Source organism: Mytilus trossulus, chromosome 9 (genome assembly GCF_036588685.1).
Source record: "Mytilus trossulus isolate FHL-02 chromosome 9, PNRI_Mtr1.1.1.hap1, whole genome shotgun sequence".
NCBI lineage: Eukaryota > Metazoa > Mollusca > Bivalvia > Mytilida > Mytilidae > Mytilus > Mytilus trossulus.
Genome location: NC_086381.1, coordinates 41979286 through 41994491, shown reverse-complemented (window position 1 = coordinate 41994491; position 15206 = coordinate 41979286). Strand labels below are relative to the sequence as shown.

General features: G+C 32.3%; 1 protein-coding gene across 1 annotated transcript; it reads left to right on the top strand.

Annotated features, from left to right (window-relative positions):
* Positions 1 to 6872: 6872 nt before the first annotated feature.
* On the top strand, positions 6873 to 11062 carry LOC134684633 (uncharacterized). The gene is made up of 6 exons (XM_063543934.1): positions 6873 to 7392; positions 7636 to 7848; positions 8329 to 8424; positions 8889 to 9220; positions 9806 to 10013; positions 10791 to 11062. Exons 4-6 carry the CDS (start codon positions 8984 to 8986, stop codon positions 11060 to 11062), a joined length of 717 nt encoding a protein of 238 aa, XP_063400004.1. The 5' UTR covers positions 6873 to 7392; positions 7636 to 7848; positions 8329 to 8424; positions 8889 to 8983.
* Positions 11063 to 15206: the final 4144 nt, after the last annotated feature.

Here is a 15206-nt window from a genome sequence, read left to right as displayed (position 1 = left end):
CCTTTAACTGATATCTTATGGGATTATCAATTATATATTTTTATAATATTCTTTTCTAGTTTTAGAATCCAGCCTTGATTGTTCATGTCAACACTACTCGGATATTCTGAGAATTTAGTTATCCAGATTTTGGTGTTAAACAAAAGAGGAACGAAAGATACTAGAAGGACAGTCAAACTCATAAATCGAAAATAAACTGACAACGTCATGGCTTAAAATGAAAAAAAGACAAACAGACAAACAATATGCACATGACACAACAAACTAAAGAATAAGCAACACGAATCCCACCAAAAACTGGGCGTAATCTCAGGTGCTCCGGAAGGGTAAGCATATCCTCCTCCACATATGGCACCCGTCGTGTTGCTTATATGATAACAAATCCGGTAAATAGTCTAATTCGGTAGGTCGCATTTGTGAAAGGGAGGTGGATTGTAGTTACGATGTTCGAAACATATCCGATCTCATTTGTAAAACGGTTATTTCATAATGGCCAACCAACTCGTGATGGCGTTGGTAAAATTTACGAATTAATGTAATAGTGTTATCAGTACAGAAGTTAAACCGATAACAATGAAATCAATACTTTGAGGTCGAATTTCCTCTATGTTCATGATGTTACTTCAATTTGATAAGGAAAAAAGAAAATCAATTTATATTTTAGATATCTGGTTCCCCACAAGAATTTTTCCATAATCAATCGGGTGTTGACAAGTATGATGAAGGATATGTCCAGACATTTGAAGTAGATGCTAAAAACTTGGCAAAGTTTGAGCATGTGTTTGTAAGCGTTTGGGCGGTAAACCAGGTAAAATGTGAACCATCAGTTGTACACATTATAATGCGTTCAGTTTAATTAACGTTAACAACACGAAGTCGAGAAACAAAGATTAAGGGATGATAAGAACGCCGTTTTGTCAACATTGTTTTTCGATTTTAAATGAGAATCGAATATGTGTGCGTTTCTGCCGTTATCTATCCCGTAATACCATAGGCAAAGGACCAAAGTAAGAATTTAACGGTTTACAAGGCATATTAACTGTCATATTAACAGACACATTGACGCTTAATATATTTCTGTTGTGACCTACTCAAGCTAAACTAAAAAGAAAAGTTGAAATTGAAAATTGATAATTCCCCATTTTCATCCAAGGGGAATTTCTAAAACTTATCTTACTTTCAAGATCAAATTTTAAGTAATACACATCTAATCTCACTGTATCAGAGAATAGCAGTATTATTCATTTCTTGTGTTATCTACCAACAAATGTTCATCCAATTATGTCAATGTATTTAAATTTTGTGTACTTTGAGCAATACAGATGCAGTTCTCAATTTATGATTGCAACTACAATGTTAACTTTACATTTTGCATGGTCAATAAAAGATTGGATTACCAAGCAGAATGATACATTCCCAATTTAAACTTGTACCCGGAGGTTCATTAGAATTGATAAGGAGATGTTCAGCAGTCACGTGTGAAGGACATTGTGTGTGTGCTGCTCAAGGACAACGATGTTCTAAACGAGCATGTAACGATGTTACCAAAGGTATGGCTATTTCATGAAATGAGTTTGGTTTTGATTTTATTTGATAATTTCTCTTAAAATCTGCTTCAAACGTTTCCGTTTGCTTAAAAGGGAGACGCTCTAGACTTTCCATCGTCGATGAGGACTTTAGTTTTATTTCTACATAATAAATAGTCGTGCATACATTTGTAGAAACTACATACACAGACACACTGGCCTCGACGTTTATAACCATTATTTGTAGAAAACATATCACAAAACAACTTACTAGTGATAAGCACCGATGTTAGGTCAGTTTCTATAAACAGGCCCCTAGGCCTGTTCTCTTAATGTTATTATGTAACACAAATATTTGTATTTAAATGAATAAATGTCTTTTATTTACGTGTATTTATATTTTAGGCATTAAGCTTAATGCCTGTACACATTTTTCAGGATTGAAGCTTAAATAAGACTAATGCCACATCATTTAGGCAATAAACTTACTGCCTAGGCGTTAGCTTATTGCCTAGGATTTATGCTTAATGCCTAATTTCACTTATTGCCGCTAACATATACATCAATGATAAAATCCACTCATCATATAAATCAACAAACGAAAAATACACATCATACAAAAGCAGCAAGTACATGTAGACTTAAAAAATTTGACAGGTATATATAATATAAAAAACTCAATCTACTATGAGTTGAAAATGTTAAATAAATATTAATTTGCTTCTTACTAATTTTTATTATGACTATATAAGTTGGACTATCCCTCTGGTTTCTTTCGTTCCTCATTTGTAACATATGTATTTGCATATATAACGTGTGTATTTCAGCAAATAATAACAACTTGTTGGGCATATATGATATAACAAATATTCAGGAGTCGTCACCCTTTAGTGATGTGAGGTATACGCCATCAAATGTCGCACTCGCAGTCAAATGGCATGTAGTACAAGCTCAGGGATTGAGGCCTTTATGGTAAATATCAAAATAACAGGAATCGAGTAAAATCATAGATTATTATAGAAAGACGTATAATTTAGTGTAAGAAAACGAATGCAATTTCTGGTTCTCCAAAAAACCTTGTTATATACAAAAAGGGATAAATAGTGGTGTAAATCACACAGAACTGTAACGTGTCATCTTATTTAAATTGAAAGAAATGTGTATGTATCAAAAAAGAATACAGATAGGTTCGAATTTAGTAGAAAGTCGAGGGATTTTTAAGTAGTCATTGCCTTCTTTTTTAACTCCAATTACTTATTGGTTAGTGATTTGCTGTATTATATGATAATTGTCTGAATATAATTTAGTTTTAATATAAAGACACACGGACTCTTCATTGAAATATCATTTTAATTCAACTTAGAATAACACATATATAAGCTCGCATATGATTGAGGAGCAACACAGGAAATTCATGTATTTAAAAACTAAAGATATAAAAATACTAAACTTTGAGGACAACTAAAAACATAAAGTCCCTAATCAAATGGCAAAATCAAATAATAAAACACATCAAACGAATGGACAACAACTGTCATATTACTGACTTGGTGCAGGCATTTTCAAATGTAGAAATTGGTGGATTGAACCTGATGTTATAGCGCTAAACATCTCACTTGTATGACAGCCGCATCAACTTCCGTTATATTTACATCGATGCGTGAACAAAACAACAATAATATGGTTACATCAGATATCACTGTGTTACAAAAAATCAAATCTCAAAACAAAAACTAACATTTACAAAAACACATCTATCAAATTCGTTTAAGGTATGAATGGACAGCAGGATATTCAGATAAAGATGAACCTGAAGGCGTCTTTGATAATTTAAACGACGATGTCTGGCATCATGCAGGGCAAACTAATCAGGCAATATTGAACATTCAACGAGGTATTATTAAATGGCATATCTTTTACCAGAAACTAATATCAAAATTATAATGACTATATGAAAAGGAAATAGTAATAGCCACGCAATTGAGAGGGCTTCTAAACATTACAAATGAGCAGTATTGACATTGGACTGAATCAGCAAATGCCTGAGGAAAACAGAATAGGTTAACAGTGGTAGACATAAAGATATATGAGAACATATAGATTCAAACAAACAAATTCGCATAAAACTTGCTTACAAATGGGGTTGACCACTTTATTAAAAGGCAGTGTCAACTACATTGTTTACTCCATCTTTGTTATCATTAATATTGTTGAACACATGTTCTCTAAATTTCAGAAAATGTTTTTATACAATTATCTTATAATGCTCGTTGCACATAAATAAAAGTATTCGTTATGTCATTTCGTGCACCCCCTATACATGTACCTTCATAAGTATCCTGCAAAAAATAAATAAAGTGAATCTACTTTTGTTTAACCGACGGTTAAAGGGTGTCATAATTTAATTATTATTTTTTTTTGTTATTAAATTACTTGTCATAAATGTACATTACCCAAATCCCTGTATACAAATACATTGTTATACTTCATTGTATTTTATAGATTGAACTATGTGATCACTTATACTTTATGTGTATATTTTTTGAAAATTACAAAAATTATTGATAATTTAATATAGGTCAGCGGTTAAAAGAATCACCAGTATCGTATTCAATGTTTGTTAGAGCTTGGTACAATGACGACACGTATGCAGATTTTAAAACAGATGGAATATTAGTTATGTCAACTGCTTTACCAAGACGAAAAATAAAAGGCGCAGCGGTTTGTAGTTCAGTCTTCTTTTTTTTTTGGGGGGGGGGGGAGATTAATTTGTAATGTACTTTGTCCTATCAACTGTTTACGAGAATCTTTATAATTAAGAAGCGCATTGTAACATTGAACTGAGAGACCGTCGTCATAAAGGAATATATTGCTCTGGTAATACAATTCAAACAAAGACATTTGTGATTTTTGTTGTTCAAGACTGCTTGAAAAAAGTGTTAGTGATACGCAACATGTTCAAGATTTAAATTTGCATGATTTCCAAAATCAGACAACGTAAGAAACGGACGTTTAGATCTTACGATATTAGGTGTTTTCTACCTTAAAATGATTTATGGTTTTACTTATGATAGAACACCTATACCATTTAAATGTTGTACACGTTTTTAAACTAAAATTATTTGTAAAAAGGTTTTTAGTTAATTATTGTCAAATCGGACGAAACCTTCATCAGTACCACAACTTCATAATTTCTTTTACAATATATTACTTCAGGTTGTGGAACAAATACCTGGTCACTGGAAGAAGGACATTGATTATATTAAACCTGGAGCTCCTTTCACAATCAGATGGACAAACGTGTTTAAGGATGATGCTAAGATTATTGACAAGTTTAAAGTGTATCTTAGTACATATCCAGGAGGTATATCTTTGTTATAATTGGCACTATTATGACCCAAACAAATTTACTTTTATTGGGAAAAGTTAATCTATGTTTCAACAACAAAGACAATAGTTAAAGTTATCAATTTTTATCATTTGTTTATGCTTGCTTTTTATTTTTCTTATGACTTTTAAGTTTACTATCCTTCAAACATTGTAATTTGTTAAAAAAAAACAGTATGAATAAATTATAATTACATTGAAAAATATCTTTGAAGGTCATGATATCCATGAAGTGGAATTGGATCTCCCAGGATCAATTACGTCTCATAACATCAGCCGAGTGCCATTATCTCCAGGAAAAGTGTTTTACAGTAATGTTGTAGGATACAGCTACTCTGGTATCCATGCTACTGTATCATCAGACGGTATCATGGTAGACTCACTTCCACCAGTAACTGGTACAGTCTACGATGGTATAGGTGAGTATAATGTACATACATTCAATTAAACATGAAGGAACGGCAATAAGACGCAATTAATATTTGACAATATACGTTAGTATGTATATCAATAGATATTTTTATACTTATATCGAACTATTAAAACTCATAAACAATACCACCATCAGACTGAATCATGGTTGACAATCTGTCCAGTGTTTAGGTTGGTTTAGTGTATATCTTTAGTTTTTATTAACCACATGTACCACATGTAATCGAAAGAATTTGGTGGTTTAATTAATTGTCCACATCCACATTCATTATACTTCTTTGACGGGTACATTATCATGTTGGATTAAACTAGTCTGGAAGATCTCAGCAGCAGATTTCGAACTAAACCAAGGGACTTTCAGAGAGAATTAAGGAATACACAAAAAAAAAGTCCATAAAACGTACTAAACTCCTAAGTTATTCCTAAATGATATTGATCTCGTAGACACTATTTGTGCTGTGGACAAATATCTATTTATGCTTTATTTTTCACCAATAGGTATACACGACCTTGATTACCAGAACAATTCAGATGTTACCGGGGCTTCTTGGCACGGCTTTTCCGACCGAGATTCTGGAATAACACATTACATGTGGTGTGTACAAACTAGATCTAAAACTACAACATGTGATGTTAGAGACTGGGAAAACGTTGGCATTCATCATTCTGTGTCCAGAATTATTAACAGCTCACGCATTGATACAGGTAAAATAATTATTCCCGTTCTCCATTTACCTGTGTTTTTTTCTCTACTTGGCGGCGTTTGGTTGGTTTTTTATAACAGTTCACACATCTATACAGTAAACAAATTATTTCCGTTCTCCATTTAACTATATTTTTTTAATGGTTTTTACCCTTGTCATTTTTGGGCACTTTATAGCTAGCTGTTCAGCGTGAGCCAGGATTCCGTATTTTGACCTATTATTTAGTTTTACAGATTGTGACTTGGATGGAGAGTTGTCTCGTTGGCACTCGTACCACACATTCGTATTTCTTATTATGTTAATGTAAAATCACGGATTAAATATAAAGAATTAACAACGTTTTGTTTCTATAAGTTAGTCTAGTACAATGAAACCATGTGTATAATACCATGCAAATTAATAGGCATTCGATGTTGAGTTGACAAAAATTTAATTTACAAAATATTCTATTTCACTATATTTCAAGTATATTTTTATATTGGGATTCAAAAAAATTATAAAGAAATTATAAAGAAATTTCAACATGATGAATATATATATGATAAACAATTTATTTTCTAATGCAGGAGCTGAAATCGAGAGTCTTATTTATGCAATGGATGTTATAGGACATAAATCTAAAACTGTAAAATCAAATGGCATCATTATTGACTCTACTCATCCAGAACCTACTTTAATGGAACATTTAGATTATAATGAAGCTGCAAATCCTTCATTTGAGGATACAGACGGTGGGGTACCTATTGACTGGGATAATATAACCAATATCAATTTATGCAATTCTATTGTACGTGCCTCCGAATGGAATACCTCAATAGGGAGTTGCGTGGGTGTCTTAAAGTCCGATAAAAATCTAGCAATAGACGGAAGATCCTTCGTATTTGTTGAAGGCCAAATATCACAAACATTAAGTAATCTAAAAGCTGGACATTTATTCCGTGTTACTTTTGTAACCGCTCATCCACCCATACTTGGGGCTGTTTTAGCTAATAAAGAAGGATATGTAGAAATTGGAGATAAAAGACACGTCTTCATGGTCTACACAAAGCATGACAAACACGGTAGTTCCTCTAAAGAATTAAACTGGCATCACCACACATTCTATTTCCGTGCCTCTACTTTCGAAGAAACAATTAGTATTGGAAGTATGACTGGTCATACCGGCATTTTGTTCGATGATTTGAAAGTTCAGAGGACCATCTTTCATCATCACAGTGATGAAAATGAAAATGGCAAACATATTCACGCACATGTGGTTGCCTTGCATCAATGGTCGTCGATTCATGCATCTTGGAATTTTGTTGATCTAGAGAGTCCGATCATAGATTACATGTGGGCTATTGGTAAATAGAAATCATAGAATTTAAAATTTCACAAACTGAAAAAATATCATGTGTAATTTCATTGAAATCATTTTTTTAAATTTATAGAGATAAAAAAAAAATACTGAAAATGTTGACACCAACTGTCCAAGGTGGCATTGTAGCTACGTAAAATATATTTCCGAAAATAAATGTTAAATCAGGAAGGATTTTTATTCATTTTACAATGCACTTTCACATTTAAGAAATTATATGTATTTGTAGGCTATACAGAGGGAAGCACAGAAGTCCAAGGATTCACAAGTGTCGGTCTGAATAATTTTGCTTACAACTACAACGTCAGCTTAGCCCATACGTCAGTTATTCATATCACTGTCATCGCTACAAATGCTGCAGGATTGAGACATGAGGTGCATGCCGAAGACTTGCTTGTTGACCTAACGCCACCGTATATAGATTTTATAAATGATGGAATATGTTTGTAAATGAACAAAATATAGAATCAGATCTTGATCTTTGTAAAATATTTGATGTATTTGATATGTGTTTATATCAAAATACGTCGACTTCAAAATAAAATAAACAGAAAAAAACGCAAGACATTTTAATATAAAAGTATGCACAAACAAGATTTTGATCAAATTTGATTAGATGATTTCATTCAGTCATTTTGAGTAAAGAAGAAAAAAGGTGGGTTTGCGTCTCCTTAAAATTGACTTTAACTTGCAATGCGAATCAACATCATTTCACCATTAAAGTCATGTGTTTCCCATCCCGAGTAGAAAGACGTATATAAAAAAGGAGAAATAATAATAAAATATAAATGATGTAATCTCAATATATCATAAATGATGATAAGCATGCGAGAGCCACAAAAGGAACAGTAATGATAACAAATCACGCATTGATTTATCAACTGAAATATATACAGAACTCATATGTTTCTATATGTTTTAGGATCTGACATCGACGCACAAACTACCGATGAAGTATCTGCTAATTGGGAGGTACATGACTCTGAATCTGGTATTGATGTCTGTGAATGGGCAGTCGGTAAGTATTTGTACGAATGGTACAAAGACTTACACATATATAAAAGATAGTGTATGTATACAATATGACATGCGCTGTTGAATATTTTATTATTGAAGACATATAGATGTCGACATAACGACTTAATTTATAGAATGAACCAGGAAAATCTTGTCTTTTCAGAGTTCGGGATGGTTTTTCTTTTTTGGTGTTGTTTATGTTGTTGTTTTTGTAACATGTTGTTTGTCTTTTAGTCCTTATTATTAATTTGTGTTGTCAATTTGTTAATACAAACAAAAACTTATGATATTTCTGAAAACCTTGTGTCATTTGCGTCCATTTTTACTTAAAACAAAACGATACTGTATTACTTCAGGATTTTTTTACTTTACTTCTCCATTTAATTCAAATAATATAGCTTTTTTGTGTGTTGAGGCAACGCGAGTCAACCATCAATATATCAATGAAACAATGTTTTATTGTAGGTTACCAACCGTTTGGCAATGAAATCCAAACATTCCAAGAATTAGTTATAGGAGTAAATAGGGTATCAAAAGTGTTTCCCAGCAGCCAAATATCAATGCAAATGGTCCACGTGACCTTACGATGTAGAAGTAAAGCCGGATTGATGTCTTCCAAGTCTACAAACGGTGTTAAAATATCAAATCTTCCACCAAATACAACGACTGCTGAAGTAGAAATTCTACCTCATACATTAACAGAGTATAACCCTAGACATCATTATCAGGGTGATACATCATATGTAAGAGTAAAATGGACAGGATTTGAGGATATGACAGGTGTCGATTCCTACCTTGTAAGTCGTAGTTAAAAAATATATTGACCTTGATTGAATGGAAGTAAGCTTTGGTCAGGTCACAAAGATGACCAACCTAACTTAAAGCATGATAAATGTCAGGATTATTTGTGTGTGGATTAGGGTGATTTGCGATTTTTCAAAATTGAAATTTAGTCAAACAAAACCAGTGTTTTCATTTGGAAGTTCCTTTTCTTGTATTCACTCCGTCAATCGGCAACCCATATACACGTAGTTCAACATTTTTAAATATTTATAATAAGCTAGTGTGCATATTTTCATATTTTTATTCTCTTCAACATTGTTAAATTAGAAATCTTCCAGGTGACCATAGATTATCGTATTGTTTGAGATATGTATATAAAATGATGTTCACGCTTTTGGATACTAAACAATGACATTATTCATGGAATAATTGCATTTATTTTTAATTTTTCAATTTTAAACAACAAACAAAATTTATTTGAAAAAGCAATGACCTTCATCAGTTTGACTTTTATGTCGTTTATATTGATTTGATTATATTTAAATGTAAACAAATATAATATTGCTTAAAAACAATACAATTTCTTTTTTCTTTTTCAGCTTACTTTTCACAGCCAAGATAAGACAACTGTGATTTCTAAATCAATAATCGCCGAGGAGCAAGATACCTCCTTTTGTGTGTTAAAAGGACTAGATCTTAGGACTGGAAACTTTACCACTAGTATAAAAGCTGTAAACAAAATGTATCTTAGGAGCGAACCTGTGTCTTCAAATGTCGTAGTTTCATCAAAAGTTCCTGCATTGATAGGTGTGTACACTTAAAATATATGTAGTTGAAACAAATGTGTCACAAATGATTCAACTTCATCTGCAGAGTATGGAACAATTACTTTGTGTCTTGTTTACAGTATTATTTTTTTCAGATGTTACAATGAGTTTGTTTTACATCAACATTTAAAATTACTATTATAATACTAAGATATTTGACGCAAACAAAATAATGTCTTATTTATAAGTATTAGGACCAAAATTTTGGGAATACAATATATCATACAATCATGAGACAGTATAACACATTCCAGCATGACCTTGTTTGTGTATTATAGACTAGCAATACAGTATTGATAACTTTATTTTAACTATATTCTTTTGATACATTTCGCAGAAACACTTTCTAATTTTCTTACATCTGTTTCAATTAATGTATGTACATCATTTTTCATTCTGTTCAATTCGAAGTTCTGTATATCTCATTTGATTGTGCAAAATATGATCGACAGCATGAAATGAGAACAATGTGTTTTGGTCAAATACAGCCATCAAAGTTATAATTTTTTCTATAAAGATTTGAACAAATGTGTCAATTAGTAGACCTACGTATGTACCAACAAAAATGTAAAATAATTATAAAAAAAACAAATATGCAGTCATAAGGTTTTTTTCAACGACACAAGTTATCCAACTTAATCTACAGAGTATGGAACAATTACTTTGTGTCTTGTTCACAGTATGTGTTTTGTATCGGTTCTTTTGATTTTCATCTACAGTATTTTTTGTTTACTTATTTACATTATGACAATTGCAGAGAACCCGCACTTACAACTGGTTTTAGATAACCGTACAATAAAGTGGGAAGATCACTTTAAAGTTCATCAACCTTTATATTATGAGGTGTCAGCAGGAACAACGCTAGGTGGCGCTGATATTATACAGTGGCAAGAAACAAAGAACACATTCCTAGAATTCCAACTTCCTCAAAAGATCAAATCACTGAGAGATTTGACTGGATATATATCTGTCCGATGTGTTTCAGCAAATGGAATGACATCAGTGTTAAATGCTGCTGTCAAATTATAATTACATGAATAACAAACTTTAATGCCGTGACCGTCCTTTCATAAATTATGTGATACTTTTTTGATTTTATTAGCTAGTTGATATATATGCATGAGTTTATTTGTTGATTTTATAATGAGTAATAAAATGATTTAAAAAAATTAAACAATTATACTTTTGTACAAACAAATGAGTTTTGATAATATTGATAGTAATCAAAGGTACCAGGAATATAATTAAGTACGACAGACGCGCGTTTCGTCTACCTAAGACTCATCAGTGACGCTCGTATCAAAATATTTAAAAAGCCAAACAAGTACGAAGTTGAAGAGCATTGATGATCCGAAATTCCAAAAAGTTGTGCCAAATACGGCTGAGAATGTCGAAGATTTTGTTTTTAAATAATCCAGAAAGTAGTCAATCTTTAAACAAATTCAACAGTGACTACCCAACACGCTACCTGTGAGTTGTTCTTTATATTTCAAAGGAAGTGTTATAAAAAGACATAAAACAAGCTAATAGATTGGGTTAAGTGATTTTTTATGAAAGTTCATTTTGTTCCAAAATAATAATGACATGCAAAATGAAAACCAGCTATCCTAAGAAGCATTAAAACAGTCAAGTATTATATTAAATGCAGTACATTAATGTAGTTCTGCCACCACACAAAATAACAGTTAACTAATGCAACATCTGATATATGATATGCATTTGGTACGAACATCTCACGTTAATTATTTGACCTTCATCAAACACGATAAAAAGTCAAGAAAGCAAGTTAGAAACACAAAATTGATAGATTTGCAATCTATAGGAAAATAAACAACAAACACAGTCCACGTTTAATTTTGAAATAGCGAGTGTTGTATTTTCAGCTCACCTGTCCCAAAGGGCCAAGTGAGCTTTTCCAATCACTTTGCGTCCGGCGTCCTGCATCCGTCGTCGTCATGCGTCCGTCATCGTCCTGCGTAGTTAACTTTTACAGAAATATTTTCCTCTTAAATTACTGGACCAAATTAAACCAAACTTGGCCACAATCATCATTGGGGTATCTAGTTTAAAAATCTGTCCGCTGACCCGGCCAACTAAACCAGATGGCCGCCACGTCTAAAAAATAGGACATAGGGGTAAAATGCAGTTTTTGGCTTATAACTCAAAAACCAATGCATTTAGAGCAAATCTGACATGGGGTAAAATAGTTTATCAGGTCAAGATCTATATGCCCTGAAATTTTCAGATGAATATGACAACCTGTGTTTGGATTGCTGTCCCTGAATTTGTAATTTTACGGAAATTTTGCTGTTTTTGGTTATTATCTTGAACATTATTATAGATATAGATAAACTGTTAACTGCAATTATGTTCAGCAAAGTAAGATTTACCAACATGACCGAAATGGTCAGTTGACCCTTTTAGGAGTTATTGCCCTTTATAGTAAATGTTTAACCATTTTTCGTAAATCTTAGTAATCTTTTACAAAAATCTTCTCCTCTGAAACTAGTGAACCAAATTAATCCAAACTTGGCCACAATCATCTTTGGTGTTCATGTATCTAGTTTTAAAAATGTGTCCGGTGACTCGGCTTACCAACCAAGATGACCGCCACGGCTAAAAATGGAACATAGAGGTTAAGTGTAGTTTTGGGGTTGTAACTCAAAAACCAAAGCATTAAGAGCTAATCTGACAGGTGTTCAATTGTTAATTTTGGTCAAAATCTATCTGCCCTGAAATTTACAGACCAATCTAACAACCCTTTTTTTGGGTTGCTGCCCCTGAAAATGTAATTTTAAGGACAGTTTGCTGGTTATTATCTGGAATATTATTATAGAAAGAGATAAAATGTAAACGGCAATAGTGTACTGCTAAGAAAGAACTAAAAAGACGTCAACATGACCAAAATGGTCAATTGCCCCCCTAAGGAGTTCTTGCCCTTGATATAGTCATTTTTTCACAATTTTCACAAAATATATAAAATTTTACTAACATTTAACACTTTAACTACTGGGCTAAGTTCATTATAGATAGAGATAGTTGTAAGCAGCAAGAATGTTCAGTAAAGTATGATCTACAAACACATCACCATCACCAAACCACAATTTTGTCTGGAATTCATCTGTGTCCTTTGTTTAATATTCACATAGACCAAGGTGAGCAACACAGGCTCTTTAGGGCCTCTAGTTAGTTTTAAAATAATGTTGCTTGAAAGTGTTATGATTATCATGTAAAATATATCAAACAGTAGCACGGGCTTCTCAGTACATAAGAACATGCCTGTACCAAGTCAGGAATATGACAGTTGCTATCCTTTTTTGCTTTTGATTTTGCCATTAATTTTGTTGAGGAACTTTTCTTTTTACATTTTTCTCGGAGGTATTTTTGTTCTTTAATTTTTTATGAGTAGATAAACCACAAACGAACTGAAGGACGGTTGCGGGAGTTTCTCGCTACATTGGTGGCCTTTGACTGTTGTCTGCTCTATGGTCGTGTTGTTGTCGCTTTGACACATTCTCCATTGCCTTTCTTAATTGTATTTTTACAATAACGTTAAGGAGAGAAAAGAAAAACGAAAAAAATATATATACACAACGTAAACACAGAAACCGTAGACTGAGCAACAAGAACTCTAGAATAGTAATCAAATTCTCCTTCACATGACCATGGCAACCGTCGTGTCTAATAAGTTTAGAACAATTATATACCACGAATTGTTATGCTTACAGCACAAATATTTTGACTACACTTCACGAGTTAAGTTTGGATTCATTCATTTCATATTGAACTTTTTTGTATCTTAAAGAACGATCTTGTGTGACCAAAAACAAGAATTTTTATCGTCGATTTGAGTTTATTTTAGAATTGAAGCTACTTGAATTGAAGAACATGAGTATTTACACTATTTGGTTCACGTGTCTTTTGAAAGTAAGCCTTCCTTAACGCAAACCAAAAAAAAATGTATTTTTTATGGCCACCGGTTTTTGTAGAATAAGCCAGATTTCAAATTGAATATAATTGATAGTTTTCAGAGCTTTGGATAAGTATTGATTGTTGCAAAATTGACGTTATGAGAGAACATACCAAGAGTTTTCCTATTTTAAAAAACGAATTTAAAGGCATATAAATACATTGTCAAACAAAAGTAACACGGAACGACCTCTTGGCCGCTTTATAAGTTATACAAAATATTTATACAAATATATAGGATAATATGCAGAATTGTTCACCAAAATCTGTTTAATATGAGTGATTGATTGTTGTTTAATTAATGCCTATGTGACAAATGGATAATTAGGACAAATTTACAATTTATAAAATCGGTTAATATTGTAAAGCAAGGGTTGTCTGAGATGGGGGACGGGAAGAAAATTACTAATAAATTACACAAAAAAATATTCGATAGGGACAGAAACTTTGCATTGCACCAGGATTCCTGAAAACTCTTTTTAAAATTGTTGCAAAGGTTGTTTTGCCTTCAGATTCAACATCTCCATTCGAATCGGAACTGGCTGCGTACAATGTGTTTATGAATTCCGCACAGCCAAACAGGTGTCCGCATTAAATAATCGTTTTTATAACATTAACGGGTAAATGAAACGATTTTAAGCAATTTAAGATCACAATAAGAACTCCAACTTCGATCAAATACATAACGTATATTCAGCTGTAAAGATCCACTATATTACATTATTTGAAACTAGTAAAACTAAACCAACAACGCCCTGATTTATAACAAAATATGAATATAGAGCAAATAATACGGACAGGTCTCTATTGAAAAGTGGGTATTACATGCTTGTGAGCGCTCAACGATTCCCTCTACCTGAGGTAGGCCTTGTTTTACGTGTATGGATTAGTTATACTTGGAAGATGTCAAGATTCCCTCTGCGCTCAACAAAATCTTAATACGATGATAGTATAGAAATTGTCATAATACCGTTTAAACTGATACACTATGTAATACGACAAAGTTAAGTGTTGATAACGAAAAGGAGTAATGGATGCATTTGTTTATAAATCTGAAAGATCTACTAGAAATCTTCAATTTTTCATTTGTTACTTACATTTTCTTGATGGTCATTCGTGTATTCACTCTTAATTTTTAATCATAATCATTTGTCTCTATTCTTTCTTTATTTTGCCAAATATTTGCTACTCCCTATATTTTAGA

Coding starts and splice junctions, on each gene's coding strand:
- LOC134684633 (XM_063543934.1), top strand. CDS start 8,984: ATGCAAATGGTCCACGTGACCTTACGATGTAGAAGTAAAGCCGGATTG. Junction 9,221..9,805: donor CAGGTGTCGATTCCTACCTT/GTAAGTCGTAGT, acceptor TTTCTTTTTCAG/CTTACTTTTCACAGCCAAGA. Junction 10,014..10,790: donor AAAAGTTCCTGCATTGATAG/GTGTGTACACTT, acceptor TGACAATTGCAG/AGAACCCGCACTTACAACTG.